This window comes from Ursus americanus, chromosome 21, assembly GCF_024610735.1.
Source record: "Ursus americanus isolate L20-20 chromosome 21, mUrsAme1.1.p, whole genome shotgun sequence".
Classification (NCBI taxonomy): Eukaryota; Metazoa; Chordata; class Mammalia; order Carnivora; family Ursidae; genus Ursus; species Ursus americanus.
This window is the reverse complement of record NC_142147.1, coordinates 41563577-41585058: the sequence shown is the minus strand read 5'-3', so window position 1 is coordinate 41585058 and position 21482 is coordinate 41563577. Positions and strand designations below refer to the sequence as shown.

The window sequence follows — 21482 nt, the reverse complement described above, 5'->3', positions numbered from 1 at the left end:
ACCAAGGACCCCTAACTCTTTCTGCTTACACTTTCCCAGCCCCAGTTCTAGAACATGTACATTTCCCAGGAAACACTAGCTCCTTTTAGTAGAAAATGATATTTAGAAACCAAGATTAGACACACTCATTGCTTCTAGGTACTCTTAGCTATGAAATATATATCTGTACACACACACACACACACACACACACACATCTCTATCTATCTGAATGAATATCTTTACGGATAATCCATTGTTTTATATGATATCTCTAATCCCAGTTTAATACCAGGGGGTTTATTCCAGACTTCTCCATTTCCTTTTTTTTCATAACTCCTTTCTCTGACAATGAAAAAGTTGACTCTTGGGGTGCCTGGGTGGCTAAGTGTCTACGTTCAGGTCATGATCCCAGGGGTCTGGGATCAGCCTGTGTGGGGCTCCCTGCTTAGCAAGGAGCCTGCTTTCCCCCCCCTGCCCCCCTTCCCCGCTGTCTCTCTCTCAAATAAATAAATAAATCTTAAAAAAAAAAGTTGACTCTCATTAACCACAATATATTTATTTATCTATTTGCTCAGTCCTAAGTAGAAAGTAGTTTAAGAATTGCTGACCCGGGGTGGGGGGGGCACCTGGGTTGCTCAGTCATTAAGCATCTGCCTTCGGCTCAGGGCGTGATCCCAGGGTCCTGGGATGGAGCCCCGCATCAGGCTCCTCTGCTGGGAGCCTGCTTCTTCCTCTCCCACTCCCCCTGCTTGTGTTCCCTCTCTCGCTAGCTGTCTCTCTCTGTGTCAAATAAATAAGTAAAATCTTAAAAAAAAAAAAAAAATTGCTGACCTGAGGTGCCTGGGTGGCTCAGTCGTTAAGCTTCTGCCTTCGGCTCAGGGCGTGATCCCGGGTCGTGGGATCCAGCGCCACATCGGGCTCCATGCTCCACGGGAGTCTGCTTCTTCCTTTCCCACTCCTGCTTGTGTTCCCTCTCTCGCTGGCCGTCTCTCTGTCAAATAAATAAAATCTTAAAAAAAAAAAAAGAGAGAGAGAGAGAGAATAGCTGACCTAAAATAGGACAAAATCAGAGAGGGAGACAAACCATAAGAGACTCTTAGCTATAGGAAACAAACAAACAAACTGAGGGTTGCTAGGTGGGTGGGGGGATGGGGTAACTGGGTGATGGGCATTAAGGAGAATACTTGATGTAATGAGCACTGGGTGTTATATGCAACTGATGAATCACTAAACTCTACTTCTGAAAGTAGTAATACACTATATGTTAATTCATTGATTTTAAATATTAAAAAAAAAGAATTGCTGACCTACACTTCCATACCTCATACAGTTATTTTTATTTTTGGTCTTACAGTATGTAGTGAAAATACAGTTTTCCCTACACCCTCCTGTATGGTAATGTTACTCATTTGTAATATAGATAGGTTCATTTATCACTATTTGTATTTTATTTTGGATTCATACATATACATGCTGGTTGATTTTAATTATCATTGTTATTATTATTTTTAAAGATTTTACTTATTTGACAGAGAGAGACAGGGAAGTGGGAGAGGGAGATGCAGATCCCAGGACTCTGGGATCATGACCCGAGCTGAAGGCAGACGCTTTAACGACTGAGCCACTCAGGCACCCCTATTTTAATTATTTTTTGAGTACAGGAAACATTACTGTGGTTCTAAAAGCCTTAATTTTTTTTTTTTTAAGATCTATTTATTTGAGAGAGAGAGCACACACATGCGGTGGGTAGGAGGGGGAGAGAGAAACCCAAGCAGACCCCATGCTGAAAGGGATCCCAACTCAGGGCTTGATCTCATGACCCTGAGATCACGACCTGAGCGGAAATCAAGAATGTTTAACCGACTGTGCTGCCCAGGCCCCTTAAAAGCCATAATTCGATGAAAGATCTACTCAGTCACTCCTCCACCATTCCTTCTCTTCCAATCCTATTACCCCATTCTTTCCATACTGTTCTCACTCACTCATTGTAGGTAACCAATTTCGTTAGTTTGTTGGGGTTTTTTATGTTTGAATATTCATTAAAATACACAGAAAATGTAAACATACATAAACTTGGCCACTCTATTTTTAAATGTACCATTCAGTGACAGTAAGTACATTTACATTATTGTGCAGCCATCATCACCATCCATCTCCAAAACTTTTTTCATCTTCCAAAACTTGATGCTCCCATTGAACAATAACTCCCATTCCCCCCTCCTCTAGCCCCTGAAAACCATCATTCTGCTTTCTGTCTCTGTGAATTAGACTATTCTAAGTACCTCATATAAGTGGAATCATACAGTATTTGTCCTTTTGTGACTGGCTTATTTCATTTAGCTTAATGTGTTCATGATTCATCCATGCTATAGCACATGTCAGAATTTCCTTAAGATTGAATAATATTCTGTTGTGTATTTATACCACATTTTGTTTATCATTCATCTATCACTGGATGCCTGGGTTGCTTCCACCTTTTGGCTATTGTGAATAATAGTGCTACGAACATTGGTTAACGAATATCTGCTCAAATTCCTGCTTTCTCTTCTTAGGGGTATATACCCAGAAGTGGAATTGCTGGGTCACATAGTAATTCTATGTTTAATTTTTTTGAAGAATCACCATACCGTTTTCCACAGATGCTAAACCATTTCACCTTCTAACCAGCAAAGCACAAAGATTCCAATTTCTCCACATCCCTGCCAACACTTGTTATACATATATATACACATATGTATTTATATTTTAAAATATTTTTATGATATCCTAATGAGTGTAAAGTAATATCTCATGAATTTTTTTAAGTTTATTTATTTTTGTTTTAGTAATCTCTGCACCCCACATGGGGCTCAAACTCACAACCCTGAGATCAGAGTTACACGCTCTGCCAACTGAGCCAGCCAGGTGCCCCTCATTGTGGTTTTGATGTGCATTTCCCTAATGATTAGTGATGTTGGGGATCTTTTCATGTACTTTTTGGTCATTTGAATATCTTTGAGAAATGTCCTTTACCCATTTTTAAATTGGGTTGTTTTTTGTTGCTGAGTTGTAGGAGTTTTTTATTTATTTTAAGTATCGATCCCTTATCAGATACATGATTTACAAATATTTTGTTCCCGGTCCATGGATTGTCTTTTTACTCTGTTGACAGTGTCCTTTGGTGCATAAGTTTTTTAATTTTGATAAAGTCCACAACATTCTTTTTTCTTTTGTTGCTTTTGCTTTCTTTGTCATATCCAAGAAATCATTAATTAATTGAATCCAGCATTGTGAAATTTTTCCCCTATGTTTTCTTCTGAGAGTTTTATAGTTTTAGTTCTTATGTTTGGATCCGTGGTACATTTTGAGTTATTTTTTTATATGGTATTAGGTATTAGGTCCACCTTCATTCTTTTGCATACGAATATCCAGTTTTCCTGATGCTATTTGTTGAAAAAACTATCCCTGCTGAAAATTACTTGACCACATATGTGAGGGTTTCCATTCTCTGCTGTTGGTGTAGATATCTGACTTTATGGCAGTACCACAGTTTTGATTACCGTAGCTTTGTAATAAGTTTTGAAATCAGTGTTCTTTGTTCCAGTGAACAGTGCTTGGTGTTCCAACTTTGTTCTTTTTCAAGACTGTTCCTTCAGATTCTATTTCTGCAAAAAAACATCATTGGGTTTTGATAAGGATTTTATTGAACCTGTATATCACTTTAGGTAGTATTGACGTCTGTCTTGGTCGGCTAAGGCTGCTCAGAGTTATGGAGGCTGGAAGTCTGAGATCAGGGTGCCAGCATAGTTGGTTTCTAGTTAGGACTCTCTTCCTGGCTTGCAGATGCCTGCATTCTTGCTGTATCTTCACAGGAAGAGAGAGGGAGAGAGAGAGAGAAAGCATGCTCTCTCTGATGTCTTTTTATAGGGATACTAATAGTATTCTATAAGGACCCCACCCTCACAACCTCATTTAATCTTAGTTACTTCCACAGTGGTCCTGTCTTCAAATACAGTGACAGTAGGTGTTCGGGCTTCAACATAGAAATTTGTCTTTCAGACCTTGGGCACAGGATATCTTATCATTTATTTATGTCTTCTTCCGTTTCTTTTAGCAATGTTTTGTAGTTGTCAATGTGTAAGTCATTTGCTTCCTTGGTTAAGTTTAGTCCTAAGTATTTTGTTCTTTTTGATACTATTATAAATGAAATTGTTTTCTTAATTTCTTTTTCAGACTGTTCATTATTACTGAAATGCAACTGATTTTTGTGAGTTGATTTTGTATCCTGCAATTTTGCTGAATTTGTTTATTCTAACAGATTTGTTGGGGGGGAATCTCTAGAGTTTTTTACATGTAAGATCACGTCATCTATGAACAGAAATAATTTTACTTCTTCCTTTCCAATTTGGACACGTTTTACTTCTTTTTTCTTGCCTAAACTTGCTCTGGCTAGGACTTCCAATACTATGCTGATGAACATCTTAAGGGCCATTTTTATATCTTTTCTGCGAATTAACCTGTTCGTATCTTTTTCCTATTTTTCTTGGTGTTTTATTGGTGTTTTTCCTAGTTTTTTGGTGTTTTGTCTCAGTGGTTAAGAATTCATAACGTATGAGGGATATTAGTCCTTCATCTGTGATGTATGGTGCACGTATTTTCTTTCAGTTTGTCAGTTTTTTTACTTTGTTTATGGTGGTTTTTTGGCCATACAATTTTTTTAATGTTATGTAGTCAAATTTACCAATATTTTCTTTTATTACTTCTGAATTTTGAAAGACTTTCTCAACCCCAAGATTAAAGAGGAATTTACTTGTGTTCTTTTCTAATACCTGTATGGTTTCATCTTTTCCATTTAGATCTCTGATACATTTGGAGTTTAACTTTGTATATGGTATGAGGAATGGATTTAATTTTATATTTTTCAAATGACTACCCAGTTTTCCCAACACCATTTATTAAAAACTTGTGATGCCATCCATCTCCATCATATACTAAATTTCCAAATATACTTAGCACTATTTCTAGGCCTTCCGTTCTGCTCCACTGGTCTATTCATCTATGTATGCACTTCTACCACACTGTTTTAATTATAGAGGCTTTGTAATATATTTTAATGTCTGGTACAGCCACATCACAGAAGTCTGGATTTACAAGTCTAGGATAGAAGTTTGTTGCACAGGGGTGCCTGAGTGGCTCAGTCAGTTAAGCATCTGACTCTTGATTTTGGCTCGGGTCGTGATCTCAGGGTTGTGAGATCGAGCCCCACGTTAGGCTCTGCACTGGGCTTGCAGCCTGCTTATAATTCACTCTCTCCTCCTCCCTCTGCCCCACCCCCACACTTGCGCTTGCTTGCTCTTTCTCTAAAAAAAAAAAAAAAGAAGAAGAAGTTTGTTGCAGTGATCAGATCTAATTTGATTTGGGGGCATTTTGGGTTTTGAGTAGTCTTAAATTTGCTTTAAGCTAAATCCCTATTGTGCTTTTGCTAAATTATGAGAAATAAAAAAATTAAGTTAGTAGTACTTGATGTTTGTGAGTAGGTCATTACAGCAGGGTTTTATTTTTTAATATTTTTTAAAAGCAGTCTTTTTTTTTTAAGATTTTATTTATTCATGAGAGACAGAGGGGGGCAGAGGGAGAGGGAGTCTCCCCACTGAGCAGGGAGCCTGACTCGGGACTCGATCCCAGGACCCTGGCATCATGACCTGAGCCAAAGGCAAATGCTTAACCAACTGAGCCACCCAGGTGCCCCAGATTCCGTAAAATTTTCAAACAGATTCATGACCCCTGAAAATTTAGAACCACAGGTCTAAAATCTAAGACAGTGATACCTGGTAATAGCCTTCGAGATGTCCAAAATTTGCACCCAACAGTAGGGAAACAGAAGAGGAATGTTCCATCGTCTGTTACATTCACATGATGGAATATTATCCAGCTAATCAAAAATATGCTTACATTTGGAGTTTATTTTTGTGTATGGTGTGAGAGAGTGGTCAAGTTTCATGGATGAAAGACCTCGATGTGAGACAGGAATCCATCAAAATTCTAGAGGAGAACAGAGGCAGCAACCTCTATGACATCGGCCAAAGCAACCTTTTTCATGACACGTCCCCAAAGGCAAGAGAAACAAAAGATAAAATGAACTTATGGGACTTCATCAAGATAAAAAGCTTCTGCACAGCCAAGGAAACAGTCAAAAAAACTAAGAGGCAGCCCAGGGAATGGGAGAATATATTTGCAAATGACACTACAGATAAAGGACTGGAATCCAAGATCTACAAAGAACTTCCCAAACTCAATACATGAGAAACAAATAAATCAAAAAATGGGCAGAAGATATGAACAGACACTTTTCCAATGAAGACATACAAATGGCTAACAGACACATGAAAAAATGTTCAAAATCATTAACCATCAGGGAAATTCAAATCAAAACCACACTGAGATACCACCTTACGCCAGTTAGAATGGCAAAAATAGACAAGGCAAGAAACAACAATTGTTGGAGAGGATGTGGAGAAAGGGGATCCCTCCTACATTGTTGGTGGGAATGCAAGTTGGTACAGCCACTCTGGAAAACAGTGTGGAGGTCCCTTAAAAAGTTAAAAATTGAGCTCCCCTATGATCCAGCCATTGCACTACTGGGTATTTACCCCAAAGATACAGATGTAGTGAAGAGAAGGGCCATATGCACCCCAATGTTCATAGCAGCAATGTCCACAATAGCTGAATCGTGGAAGGAGCCAAGATGCCCTTCAACAGATGACTGGATTAAGAAGTTGTGGGCCATATATACAATGGAATATTACTCAGCTATCAGAAAGAACGAATTCTCAACATTTGCTACAACATGGACGGCACTGGAGGAGATAATGCTAAGTGAAATAAGTCAAGCAGAGAAAGACAACTATCATATGATTTCTCTCATCTATGGAACATAAGAACTAGGATGATCAGTAGGGGAAGAAAGGGATAAAGAAAGGGGGGTAATCAGAAGCGGGAATGAAGCATGAGAGACTATGGACTATGAGAAACAAAGTGAGGACCTCAGAGGGGAGGGGGGTGGGGGAATGGGATACACCGGTGATGGGTAGTAAGGAGGGCATGTATTGCATGGTGCACTGGGTGTTATACGCAACTAATGAATCATCAAGCTTTACATCGGAAACCGGGGATGTACTGTATGGTGACTAACATAATATAATAAAAATCATTAAAAAAAAATAAAAATAAAAATGAAAATCAAAAAAAATATGCTTACAAAGTGTGAATCAGAACAATGAAAAGGATGTCATAAACAAAATGATAAATTAAAAAGTCCTCAAATTTTGCAAAGACCCCACTCAAAAATCTTCTGGTTAGTGAGTGAACAGAGAAGAAATTCACTGTGTATCTGACACCATGCTTTCTGCTTTGCATACACTCTCATATTAATTTGCACTCTCCTAAAAATTGCTCATTCGCAGAATGTTTGTTTTTGGGGTTTTATGTATGTGTGGGTTTTTGTTGTTGTTGTTGTTGTTGTTGTTTTTGTCAGAGAGAGAGAGCCATTGCACAAGCAGGAAGAGTAGCAGGCAGAGGGAGAAGCGGGCTCCCCACTGAGCAGGGAGCCCAATGCGGGACTTGGTCCCAAGACCCTGGGATCATGACCTGAGCTGAAGGCAGTTGCTTAAGTGACTAAGCCACCCAGGCATCCCAGAATGTTTTTGATAATAAGACTATATCAATGTACCAGAGAATATGAGTCACTATTTAAAGGACTATTTTTTTTTTAAGATTTTATTTATTTATTTGACAGGGAGAGACAGCCAGTGAGAGAGGGAACACAAGCAGGGGGAGTGGGAGAGGAAGAAGCAGGCTCCCAGTGGAGGAGCCTGATGTGGGGCTCGATCCCAGAGCACCGGGATCACGCCCTGAGCCGAAGGCAGACGCTTAACGACTGCGCCACCCAGGCACCCCAACATTTAAAGGACTATTAAAGAACTTTTTTTTATTACTGGTTTCAATCATAATTTCCCTTTTCGTCTCCATTCGTGTCCTCGGCATTGTCTCAATTGCTCATAATTTTCCTACAGCCAGGAAAATAAATACCAACTATAGCTATGGTTATTTATTTTTAAATGGAAACAATATTGCTATGATTTTTATTATGAAAAATACAAACAATGCAAAAATAGAAACTTCCTAAAAATTCCTTCATCCAGAGATATTCTTAATATTTTGACAGCTATATTTCAAATATTTTTTCTGTGGGATTTTATAGAGAGGGATCACTTACATATAAATTATGTAACCTGCCTGCCTCATTTAATAATGCATTGACCATAGTACAGTTGTATTTTTTTAAAAGATTTTAAGAGAGAGTGATAGAGAGCACGAGTGGTGGGGAGGGGGAGAGGGAGAGAGAGAAGCAGACTCCCCACCGAGTGAAGAGCCAGTCATGGGTCTTGATCCCTGAGCTCTGAGATCATGACCGGAGCTGAAGTCAGACGCTTAACCAACTGAGCCACCCAGGCACCCCTATATTTACTTTTAAAGTGCAAATGATGTTACAGGTGAGACAAAACTAGAATACAGATGTTCAGAGTAAAGGATGATAAAGCACACTATTTACCCTGATATTATGCTGTGAGAATTCATAAGAGGGAGATAACTTGTATGACCAGAGCAGTCTTTGTCATGTCATGTCATATCTAAGTCAAACTGATCTCATAAGAGCTCTGTGGAGGGAAATTAGTTTTCTTGTCCTATACAGGACTTGCAGTTTTCATTCGAATCATCAAAAATCCAAAGTGTGACCAGTGGTGCAAAATGAGTTTAGAGCTGTTTGGAGAATAGTGGGGCAAATGCAGAAACATAACAGACCCATCTGACAAGAAGAGCTGAAAGGAAGCACCGCTTATGCATAGGACATGGCCCTAATGACTTCTCATTCTTTTCCAGGCACGATTACAGCACACATGAATATAGTTACCAAATCAAGAAGTTTGCTACTATTGGGAGCTGACAAAGAAAAACAAAAGCCATTCTGTGAAAATACAACTGTTTTTAGAATATCCTAAGCTATTATTTCATGTTCAAAGGAAGATTGTTTAAAAAAAACAAAAGTAAGTATTTTCTTTTTCATCTGCTGTTTGGGAATAGCTTACATTTCACAGAACCTAAAAATCATTTAAAAATTGGGGCACTTATACACAACTAAAGAATCATTGAACACTACATCAAAAACTGATGATGTACTTACTATATGTTGGCTAACTGAACTTAATAAAAAATTTTTTTTTTTAAATTGGAGCTCCTGGCTGATTCAGTTGGAAGAGCAAGTAACTCTCGATCGTGAGTTCGATCCCCACTTGGGGTATAGAGATCACTGAAATAAATAAAACTTTAAAAAACAACAGCAAAATAATTTAAAAATTAGTACATAGTTATTGAAAAAACATACACTTAAGTAAAACTAAGAACATTGAAGATCACAACCCAGAGATAACCAAAGTAATCTTTAAGGATAAAACTTTCTAGACATTTTTCATCTAATTTGTCTGTCTATATTGTCTGTATTGATATATCTTTATATTTTACAAATAGGACCACATGATGCCCAACTGTTTTGTAACCTGATTTTTTCATTTAATCATATCTTAAACATTTTTATGTTAACTATTATATAACTAAATTTGTGAATACTTGGAATTACTGATTATAGAAATCTTTCATTTATTTAACCTATCTGTTCTTGTCTTACTTAGAATACTGAATATTGCCTGAGAATGTATATATCTCTCATCGTAATGATTTTTGGTTGATGTTTATACTGGAAAAATGTATGTTTACATCCATAAAAGTCAATACAACATGAAAGATTTCACACAATGTGAAAAAATCCCTTGAGGTGTATAGAGTTGGAAATGAACCAGTTCTGCTGTCATTTCTGAAGCTTCCCCTGACTTTTTAAAAAATTGTTCTTTCTCGCATCGACCACAGGTTAGAGTCTGAATTTTCATATAGTCAGAGTATAGCTGAATTAGTATATTAGTTAGGACAGGCTGTTCTGCTGTGGTAGCAAACAACCCCCAAGTCTCAGTGGCTTACAGAATAACGTTTTATTAACTTGATCATGCTGCATGTCTAATGTGCATCAGGGTCACATTGTGGGCAGGGTCCCAGACCAAAGCCGACTCCACCAATATATAGCTGTACCTTCTGACACACAGTCCCCTTGGCTGCCACATCAGGGAATAGAAAGACTGGAAAATTGTGCAGTCTTGCCAGTGCCTCAGACTGAAGTGACTCTCATCACCTTACCTCAGATTCCATTGGCCAAAACCAGTTTATGACCCTGCCTGACTGCAAGGTCTGGAAAATGTCACCTATATGCCCAAAAGAAGAGGAAAACTGGATAATGGTGAAACAGTTGTAATTCAATTAATGTCTCCCACACTGGCTAAAACCCATTTCTTTTTCTATGTGTAGGAAGTTGCTTCTGTAAATTAAGCGTGATTTCTTTTTGGAGCAAGGAGGATATCCTGGATTGAGGGTTGACAAGAGGTCTGTGTACAGGTGAGTGAGGAGACTAAGGAAAATGGAAGGTTTTCATGTGAAAGTTCACTTTCTGTGTGGGAATTCAGGAGCTTTAAGTTATTGTTTGAGAACAAGCCTCTCAAAGGCTCTAGAACTAATGGAGGAAATCAAGCTCCTTCAGCATATAAGTTCCCAAAAGCACCTTACTGTCACTCATGAATCCTTCCATGCATATTTCCTTTTGTAATTCACCCCCCTAATGAAGAGGAAGGTATACATTCTATTATTTATGATTATAAAACATATGCTTAAGGGAAAACTTGAAAATATAGAAAAAAACAAAGATTCTTTTTGTAGATATATACCTAGAGACAAATGTTGAAAAATGTAATTGAAAATTCTTTCAGTCTGTCTTATGTGCACACACACATGCATATATAGAACATATGTATATTTTTCCTTAAAAATAGGATTACACTGTACAAACTGTTTCATTAGCTACCTTAGTCACCCAAGGTTGTTTGACATCTTAACATCAACAAATATGTGGTGTTCATTTTATAGCAAGTGTTACTATTGTGTGCATATACTGTAATTTATGTATTTAATGAATCCTCCTTTTCTCTCCAAGTTGTTTCTGATGTCAGCAGTGTCTCCATCATGTAGTCCCCACACATTTTTTCGATTGTCTCAGCTATGGAGTTGCTTCATTGGAGGACATACCTAGTTTAATTTCTGCTAACGTTGCCTTGTTGGACGTTAACAGAGCTACAGCCCACTGTGTGTGTGATATGTAATAGTAATTTCAAATACTGAAATCTAAAACAGAACTCGTAATTGGTTTATTCAAACCTGCTCCTCTTACAGTGTTTTGTGTTACAAAATGACAACTTCATGCTTCCAGTTACTCAAGCCAAACAGCTTAGTGTCATCATGGATGCTGCTTTTTTTTTTTTTTTTCTTTGCTTTATACCTAAAATCAGCAAATCCTGCCGGCTCTACCTTCAGAGAATATTTAATCTGGTCAGTTCTCATCACCTCCCCCACCACCACCCTAGTACAAGCCCCCCTCACCTCCTGCCTGGATTACAGCAGTAACCTTCCATTTGTCTCCCTGCTTCCTCCCATGTCTTCTTAGTTCACTTTCTATGAGCGATCCTTTTCAGTGTAAATCGGATTATGCCATTCCTTGTCTTGAAACATTTTAGTGGCTTCCTGTCTTACTAAAGAGTAAAAAACCAAAGTTCTTACAGTGGCTCACAGGCCCCATGTGATCCAGCTTCCAGCTACCTCTCTCACCCAAATGAGTTTCTGACCCTCTGTTTTACACACTCCATTCCAGCCACCCTAGTCCTCTTCTTTATTAATCAAAGATAGCCTGCTTCTGCCTTGAGGCCTTTGCAGTTGCTGTTCCCTGTTACTAGGAATGCACTTCTCTTAGATAACTGCATTTTTCACTCTATTCAGTCTGCTTATATATCACCTTCTCAATGAAAAGCTTCTTCGGCCACCCTTCATTCCCCCAACGTTCCCTGTCCTCTTACTCTTCTTAATTTTTCTCCACAGGAATTTCGCCACCTGACATATAAATAAAAATATCAATGTCAGTATATCAATATTTGTTATTGTCTCTTTCCATTAGAATGTGAGATCCACTGGGACAGGGACTGGATTTATTATCTTCCTCACACCTAGAACCATGCCAGTTGAGGTAGGAGCTCAGTAAATCTGAAAGAATTTTTGACTCCTCTCTCTTTCTCTGCCTCCATGTCTGATCAGATGCCAAAGCCTGTTGATTTTACTTCTCTACATCTTGAAATTATACCGTTCTTCCTTCTTTCCACTCTCAATATCCTGGGTCAGGTTCTTTGCTTGCAAAAGTATAAACACCTTTCAGTTGATCTCTCTGACTCCCGGTTTTACTCCCCTCCAGTAAAAGAATCTGGCCATATTGACCCTGTCACTTCCCTCTGTAAATTCTTCAGTTGCCTTCCATTCCTTACTGGGTGAAAAATAAGCGTTTATATTTAAGTTTGTATTCATTTGACCCTTCTCCTCCAGACACCATGGTAAGTGCCAGTCACACTGATGATGAGACCTGGTCTTTGCTCTCATTATTATCTTATTTCATTCATTTGCCTTCATTTTCCAGCCCCTGGTGTCATCTCCAGCATTATCTTCCTCTAGATCCTAGAACTAATTAAATTTAAATTTAATTAAAAATTCAGGGGAAAAATCAATCCCTCATTGTACGAGGCACTTTTTAGATGCTTGGTGCATGTGGCTGATGGCTACATTATTGGTGGTATAAATACGAAGATTTCCATCATCGCAGAAAGATTTGTTGGACAGACTGGTCTAGACCTTCCCCAAACTATACAAGTCATTCCAAATTATTCTCTTCTCTGCAAATATACCATATACTTTTGGTGCACTGTTTTCGTCACTGCCCTTCACCGATCAGAATACTCTTCTGTACCTTTTCTGCCTAATAAAATTCTCTGATTTTTAAGTCCCAGTTCATATTCTGCAACTTATAGGACATTTTCCTTGACACCACTGCCATTAAGTTAGTCTTCCTTCTGACCCACCCACCCACAAACCATAGGAAGCCTCTTGCACCTCTGATTAGAACCAGCCTTACTACCCTCCTTAAAACCCGAGTTCTCATTATTTTGAGGTACAGGAGATTTTCCACAGAACTCCAGCCTTAGCAAACACCAGCCAGTGAGGAAGTGATGTTCTGCAGGAAAGCAGGAGGGGAGGCTTACATGAAAAAGTAGGAGTTCTGGCCCAAGAGGCTTCTAGAAATTGAGTTCCCATTCAGTCAATACTTTGGATATGCAGGTGTGCTTGTAAGGTACCTGGTTACTGTGATTTTCTTGCTCCTGTCTTGTCGGAGTCTTTGATGAAGGCTCTGGTGTTGGTGGTTTTCCTTTCTGGACTTAGAAGGAGGAGGTAGGTTGGGGCGCCTGGGTGGCATAGCGGTTAAGCGTCTGCCTTCAGCTCAGGGCGTGATCCCGGCGTTATGGGATCGAGCCCCACATCAGGCTCCTCCGCTATGAGCCTGCTTCTTCCTCTCCCACTCCCCCTGCCTATGTTCCTTCTCTCGCTGGCTGTCTCTGTCTCTGTCAAATAAATAAATAAAATCTTAAAAAAAAAAAAAAAAGAAGAAGGAGGAAGTAGGAGTACCTGGGTGGCTCAGTCAGTTGAGCATCTGCCTTTGGCTCAGCTCACGATCCTGGGGTCCTGGGATCGAGCCCTGCATTGGGGCTCCCTACTTAGCAGGGAGTCTGCTTCTCCCTCTGCCTCTGCTGCTCCTCCTACTTGTGTTCTTACTCTTTCATTCTCTCACTCTCTGTCAAGTAAATAAATAAAATCTTAAAAAAAAAAAAAAAAGAAAAGAAAAGGAAAAGTAGATTCAGAGAAGTACCCAGGAGGTTTTGCCTGTTGAGTGCAGAGAAGCTGGAAGACTTTGTTTAGGGATATCTTTTTCTCAAGGTTTGGCCTCCATAGGTATGCTATGCTCCTAGCCTGTGGGTACTGTCCTCAGCCTTAGCGGGTAAAGTGAGCGAGTCTGAGTTTTGATCCTCCTTGCAGCAGCTGCACAGGAAGATCAACTTGGAATAGGTGGGAGCCATTTAGGCCCCATGTAGAGTATAAACTAGCATCAGCAAGATAGGGAACTGTTCAGGCTGTAATCCCTCTTGCCGAGGTGGTTGGATTCTGTGTGACTCCTGGAGCGTATTTTTGTTGACTCCATCTTTTAGTTTCCCTTGAGTTTCGGGAGGGGCGGGGTTTTGCTAACTCTGTAGTTCTTGATATGAGTGTTGGGTGGTGGGACAAGGGAAAGGGCAAGGGAAGCAGAGCAGGGACATTGGAAGTACAGTTGTTTTAAGGTCTCTATTTAGGAGTGCTCAGGCAAGCTCAGTTTATGAGCGATTTCCCCTTTTCCCCCCTACTTTGCTTTTTCAGGACTCTGCACTTGTCCAAGAGAAGAATCTAAAGAAATCTGAGCAGCTCAGGTAGTTCTAAAAGCCATGGCACAGGTAAGTTGAAATTTCCTCTATCCTTGAAATACTCTCTCTTCCTTTCAAATCATGTGAACATTTGTGTCCTTTATCCCGAAACTTCCTTGTCTCACTGAGCCCCGTTCTTGCTCCCAATTCCTCCATTCCAGAGAAGAGTGATGATGCTCAACTTCCCTTGGTGGCTCTCTCTTCTCCAATAGTGTAGACATAGGGACACAGTGCTCTTACTAATGGAGCAGAAATATATTCTCTTAAGAGAGCCCCCCCTTACCAGAACCATGGTTGAGTGGGACCAGAGACGAGATAACTTTGATCTTTTCCAATGATCTAGCTGGTTTCCTTTCTTCTATTTTTAAATGTTACCCCCTCTTTAAAAATCATAAAACATTTCATACTACCAAAGAATATATAGAAAAACATATCTAGGACATGTATATGGTGTAAAAAATAATAATCGGTGTACTCATTACCCAGATTAATATACCATCTAAGCAGCCTGCATTCCCTTCCCAGATCATATCCCTTCCCACGCTGCATTACTGTTCCCACCAATGGTAGTGACTGCTTTCAATTTTGTGTCAATTAGTCCTTTGATTTTTATAATAGTTTTACCATATATGAGTGCATACTAAGCAATATACTGTTGAGTTTTCTGTTTTTAAATTTTTATACAGTTATCATACTCTATTTTTTACCAGATTTTTTCATTCAACACACTGTGTTTTCAAATCATTCATGTTAAATTGTGTAGCACTAGATTGGCAGTTCTCAAAGCATGGTCCAGGAAGACTTCGACATCCTTTCAGGAGACAATACTAACATGTTATTTGCCTTTTTCTGTCACATTCTTCAGTGAGTGTACAGTGGAGTTTCCTAGAAGCTGTAAGATATGTGTTATCCCAATATATTGAATGTAGAAGTAGATGTGAAAATCCAACTTTTTTATTCAGCCAGTCATTAAAGAGATTGCAAAAATATAAAACAAAGCTATTAAATTTTTTGACAATATTTTTCTTAAAATGTGTGTTATTTATGTTACCATCTAACAGGTTTATTATTTTAATAAATTAATAAATTAATACTTTTAAACTTTTAATTTCTAATGTGGTAACTATTGATAGATATACCCAGCATTAATAGTTCTTCGAGGTCCTCAATAAATTTTTTAACAGCTTTATTGTATATATAATTTACATATGATGAAATTCACCCATATAAGTTTGATGGTTTTTAGTATATTTGTAAAGTTCTACAACCATCGGCACAATCCATTTTAGAACATTTTCATTACCCCAAAAAGAAATCCCATTTGCCTTAGCACTCTGTCTCTCCTCCTCATCCACTGGCAACCATTCATTTACTCTCTGTCTCTATGGATTTGCCTATTCTGGACATTTCGTATGAATAGAATCTTAGAATATTTGTTCTTTTGTGTCTGGCTTTTTTCACATAGTATGTTTTCAAGCTTCATCCATGTTGTAGCATTTATCAATATTTCACTCGTTTTTATACTAAATAATATTCCATGGATATGTATATTCCACATTTTATTCTTCAGTTCATCAGTTTATGGACATTTGGGTCATTTCTGCTTTTAGGCTATCACAAATAACACTACTGTGAATGTTGGTGTATACCAGGGTTTGGGGCTGGACATATGTTTCCATTTCTCTGTACCTACATAATTCTGTGTTAAACATTTTGAGAAACTGTCAGAACTGTTTTCCAAAGTGGCTGCCCCATTTTACCTTCCTGCCAGCAATGTAAGAGGGTTCTGATTTCTCTACATCCTCACCAACATGTGCTGTTGTGGTTTTTTGGTAATAGTCATCCTAAAGAGTGTGAAGTGGCCTCTTATTATGGGTTTGATTTGCATTTCCCTAATGATTAGTGGTATTGAACATCTTTTCATATGCTTGTGGGCCATTTGTAAATCTTTGGAGAAATCACTACTCAAATTCTTTGCTTAGTTTTTAATTGTTTTGTTTTTTTTATTGTGGAATGGTAAGGGTTCTTTATATATTCTGAACACAGGTCCCTTACCAAATAAAAGATTTGCAAGTATTTTCTCCCAGTTTTGTGATTTGGATTTTCCCTCCCTTCCTTCCTTCCTCTTCCCTCCCTCCTTCCTTCCTTTCTTCCTTTCCTTTTTCTTTCTTTCTTTCTTTCTTTCTTTCTTTCTTTCTTTCTTTCTTTCTTTCTTTCTTTCTTTAAAATAGAGGGAGAGGGGTGGGGCAGGGCAGAGAGAGAGGGAGAGAATCTTAAGCAGGCTCCTCCACCCAGCCCAGGGCCCAAAGTGGGGCTTGATCTCACGACCCTGAGATCATGACCTGAGCCGAAATCAAGAGTCAGATGCTTAACCAACTGAGCCACCCAGGCGCCCCGGGATTTTTACTTTCTTGATGGAATCATTTGTAGCACAAATGTTTTTAATTTTGATTAAGTTTATTTTAACTGTTTGTCCTTTTGTTTCTGTGTTTGATGCCATATCTAAAGAAACCACTGCCTGATCAAGGTCATGAAGTTATACTACTATGTTTTCTTCTAAGGGTTGTAGTATTATTAGCTCTACAACCTTACATTTAGTTCTACAACCTATTTTGAGTTAGTTTTTATGTATGGTATGAGGTAGGGTCCAACTTCATTCTTTGCAAATGAATATCCACTTGTCCTAGCACTATTTGTTAAAAAGAATGATCTTTCCCTATTGAATTGTCTTAGTTGACTTAATTTAGTATGTGGTAGTCCTTAGGGAACTGGGCAGAGGGTGCCTTTCTTCAGAAAGGTTTTGCACCTATGAGTGTTCTCAGACTCGACACACTAATTTTTCACAGGGGATTTCCTCCAACTGCGTGAATAATGTTACTTTAAGTTCCATGCTTCCTTGAGGGTAGGCGTTGGGTTGTAGATCGGCAAGGGAAATGATTATTAGTAGTAATAGTGGTATCATTAATGATAATCCTTTTTTTCCCCACCTGGAGTGCAGAAGGTTCCTTGTTACTTTTTTCCAACAAGGTTTTCATTGGAGCTCACCATTTCATGGAGAGAGTAGCTCTTCTAGGATCCCAGCCTTAAAGTGAGGGTCATGGACTCTCACCCCATTTGGTATGTGTCCTAGGACCCATACTAAGGTTAATCCCCAAAGTGTTTGACTTCAGAGTAGCCCCTGCTAACATATTTGCTTATCTCTCTGTGTTCAGTTGCGTGTGTGTGGTGTGTATTGTTTTTCTCATTGTTGTTAGCTCTGGGATTTAATTTTCCTTACCTTCTTGAGAGCCTAGAGAAGCATTAAATGGGTGTTATAATTTTTCCAAAGCCTAAGTGTTTGCAATAGAAGCCTCCCCACCCTTGCCACGTAAACATGGTCAGAGCTGGAGTGGTTGGTCTTGGTCTCAGTGTGTGGTGATATCTTCTATTTTATGAGGCCTTCAGGATGGGGACTGTGATTGGGAACTTCAGTTACAGAAAGTTCTTTGGTTTTGCAAGGGAATTTATGAGAGATAAATAACCATAAGATGGTCCATATTGAGGTTGGCTGTGGGCCACATTTATGTGACTGGGGTACACCCTCCATCAGCTTTCTTATTTCAGGAACAAGGAAAAGTGGACTGTGAAGAATGATAGATAATTAACAGGTATATAATAAACATTAAAGACTTTGCAGATTTTAAGTTAGATGCTCCCAAGTAATGGGATGATTACATCTTACAGGACATAAGGTGCATCATTATACAGCAAATAAAAATCCCTGGGTTTACTATAAAATCTGCCTTAACAAAAAATATGCTCATGATATCTAATAAACTGCTTCTCAGTGGAGACACTGTCAGTATTCTCAGCAATACAGTTCTTTATTGTATGGGATTGTCCTTGTCCTGAGTACATGGCCCAGGTAAATCAGGACACTTAACATTCCTGATGCAGGGCACTAAATGTCAGCAGTAAGCTGCCCCAACCCCAACACCAGGCAACCTCTCCCAACATTGTGACAACTAGACCATCCCCTGCATGATCCCAAATGCCTGAAGGGGAAGGTATAACCTGGATTGAGATCCTCAAACTAATTATTAACCTGAGTCTTCAGGATAGTTTTAAAACATCTGTAAGTCCTATATTTTAAGATAGAGATTTATAAGACATTTTGGATTCTGTCTTTTTCATTATCTCCGTGGAGAAATGGTAAAGGCCTCATTTTTAAAAGACTTTATTATTTGCAAGGCCCTTGTTTGCTGTGTATTTTGTATATGCTATTTTGTTTATTTATAAGATCCCACTTAGCTAGATTTTACTCATTCCCAGGCCCTTGTAGGAAGTAGAAGAGTCCTGCTGTATGAAAGAGGTTTTAGCTCTAGCTACAGGAATATTCAAAAGCATGAAAGCCTCTAGTCAAATAAATATGCTTATTTTACTGCCTTCATGGCATAGGCATTCTGCCCTAGCTTGCTTGCTTGTTCACCTCCTTCCTACACTGTCCTCCATCTCCTCTCTTTCCATCTTTCAGACATTTTCCTGGATGAGTCAGGTTGTCAAAACCTAAACCTACTCATCAATTTTAACCTCATTTAAAATGCTATAACCAGTCATTATGTGCCTCCTGATGGATGCGATAGGAGGTACATAGCGCCATCTCTGATATATTCCTGCCCTTCCAAAAAAATGTGAATCAGGCCTCCAGACTTAACTACCTTTTCACAGAAAGTATGGCAGTAGAGCAACATCTTAAACTATTCCATGAAGATGCAATAAGCCAACGATGTGGGAGATTCTACTGATTCAAATGTTTCTTTAATAAGTAAATAGCAGTAACAATTTTTGAAGCATTTCTGGGGACTCTTACAGATTCTAGAGACTTAAGGAAACCTATCCACTAAATGCAATCTGTGATGGTAGATCTAATTTGAATCTTGATTTGAACAAACCAACTATAAAAAAATCACTTTTGAGAAGATTGGGGCAATTGGAAACTTGATCTGGTTATCAGGAAATTATTGTTAATTTTATTAAGTATGATGATGATATTCTGGTTGGTATGCTTTTAAAAAAAAAAGGCTGATCTGTTAGCTACTAAAGTATTTATGGGTAAAATACTATGATGTTTGGTATTTGCTATGTAGGATCTGCCTTGAAATACACCAGGGGTAAAAAAGAACAAAAGGGAAGAAATAAAACAAGATTTGCAAAGTCATGTTAATTGTTGAAGCAGAGAGATGGATTCATGGGGGTCATTATTTCTACTCTGTATACTTTTGTGAAATATTTTGAACATTTTCATAATAAATGAAAAAAAATAAAAGTCCTTTCATTTACTAGTAATGCACGGGTTTATTATTTCAGGGATTGGTAACATTCGGGGATGTGGCCATAGAGTTCTCTCAGGAAGAATGGAAGTGCCTGGAACCTGCCCAGAGAGACTTGTACAGGGATGTGACTCTGGAGAACTTCAGTAACTTGGTCTCACTAGGTAAGGATGTTGTTATAATGCAGGGCCAGACAGGAAACAAGGCTCCCAGGGACTACAACAGTGGGAGGTTGTTACCACCTCTAGTAAAGGGAGAAAACTGCTACTGGACAATGGTGAGAGCTGGAGTCATGGAGAAGGGCCCAGGTGACAGCAACTGTAGCCACTTCCAGAACTCCCCAGTCAGAGGAGGGAGGGAGAGGGATAAATATCCTGAACTCTCTCGTCCTACCCACTGGCCTCCTGCTGATGCTTTCCATATGCCAAACCCAATGAGAAACCATAGGGCCAGGATAATACAGTCCTAACAGGTAAGCTGTCTGGGGCACAGAGCAGGACCAAGAACAGGTAGGAATGGATTGAGCGGGGATGTGGGGGGAAATGGAGAATGACCACCATAGTTATCTACTGTAAATAATTCAGGACTAGCCTTCTGGAATTTCTGGTATCTTCATGGTGAATTTCTAGGGAGACTTAACAGGTTTCGGGCTGATTTTCTGCTCTCTGTTCCCAAGAGAACTGTTTGTGCTTTATGGAAGTGGAAATGGGTAGTTCCATGAGCACCTCTGTCTTCCTATCTTTGGACAGACTTGACTCCTTCCTTCGTTCCTTCCTTTATAATTGTCTCTCTTCCTTGGTGACCAAGGGACTGGGTTTGAATTTTGGAACAGGACAATCATGCTCCATTTCTTTTCCTGTAAACAGGACTTTCCATTTCTAAGCCTGATGTCATTTCCTTATTGGAGCAAGGGAGAGAACCCTGGATGATTACAAATGATATGACAGGACCATGGTGTCCAGGTGAGCGAGGGGTGATCCAGTGGGGGAGGTCATTGGGAATAATAGCCAGTGGGTGAGTCAGCTGATAGCAGTAGCTTGAGTTATTGTTGAGAAGCTTTCCTCCAAGCCATACCGAAAATTACAGAACAACAGCCTGAGACATGAAGACACGAAGAGCAAAGATCTTGTCAGCATCGGATCCCAAGGGAACCCTGCCCTTTCCCCCGTTAATCCCTCTCTTCTTTCTTCTTGCTTATTTTCCTCCCATTTCAAAGAGGGACGTGCTCCCTTCTTCCCCAGTGACTACCTTTTTACCTGTACTTTGGATCCTTTTTCCTGCAAGTACTTTCATCCCCTAAAAAATACTTATTTTCTTAAAACAGCTCGCTTTACCCAATTCAGCAATTCGTTTATTCTCTAAATGTTTGAGAGAGAAGGTCGTGCAGGAGCTAAGGGCACTGACTTGGGAATCAGACTGAGTTCAGATCTTGGCTCTGCCAATTACTAGATCTGTGAGTTTAGGTAAATTGCTTAAATTCTCTGTGCTTCAGTTTTCTCCTCTGCAAATGAGTTAAAAACAGAGCCTTCCTCATGTAGTTATTATTGTAATTGTTACAGGAATTAATAATGTGAAACTGCCCAGAACAATGGCAGGCAGTAGTGACCACTAAGTAAAGGGTATCTAGTGTTTTTAATTAGCACGTGCTGGACAATATTGGGATCTTTGAATACTG

At 39.1% G+C, this 21482-nt stretch overlaps 1 protein-coding gene across 4 annotated transcripts in view; it reads left to right on the top strand.

Moving 5' to 3' along the window:
- ZNF565 (zinc finger protein 565) overlaps window positions 1-21482 on the top strand; it is a 35779-nt gene that overhangs the window by 3217 nt on the left and 11080 nt on the right. Inside the window, exons 2-7 of one of the 4 annotated variants that reach the window (XM_045805180.2) lie at window positions 8902-9065; window positions 10432-10518; window positions 12122-12190; window positions 14455-14528; window positions 19845-19971; window positions 20674-20769. In XM_045805180.2, coding sequence (XP_045661136.1) covers window positions 14520-14528; window positions 19845-19971; window positions 20674-20769 — 232 coding nt within the window. In that variant the 5' untranslated portion in view covers window positions 8902-9065; window positions 10432-10518; window positions 12122-12190; window positions 14455-14519. The remainder of the gene's footprint in view (window positions 1-8901; window positions 9066-10431; window positions 10519-12121; window positions 12191-14454; window positions 14529-19844; window positions 19972-20673; window positions 20770-21482) is intronic. The other 3 variants (XM_045805181.2, XM_087871112.1, XM_045805183.2) reach the window with 3 other exon arrangements.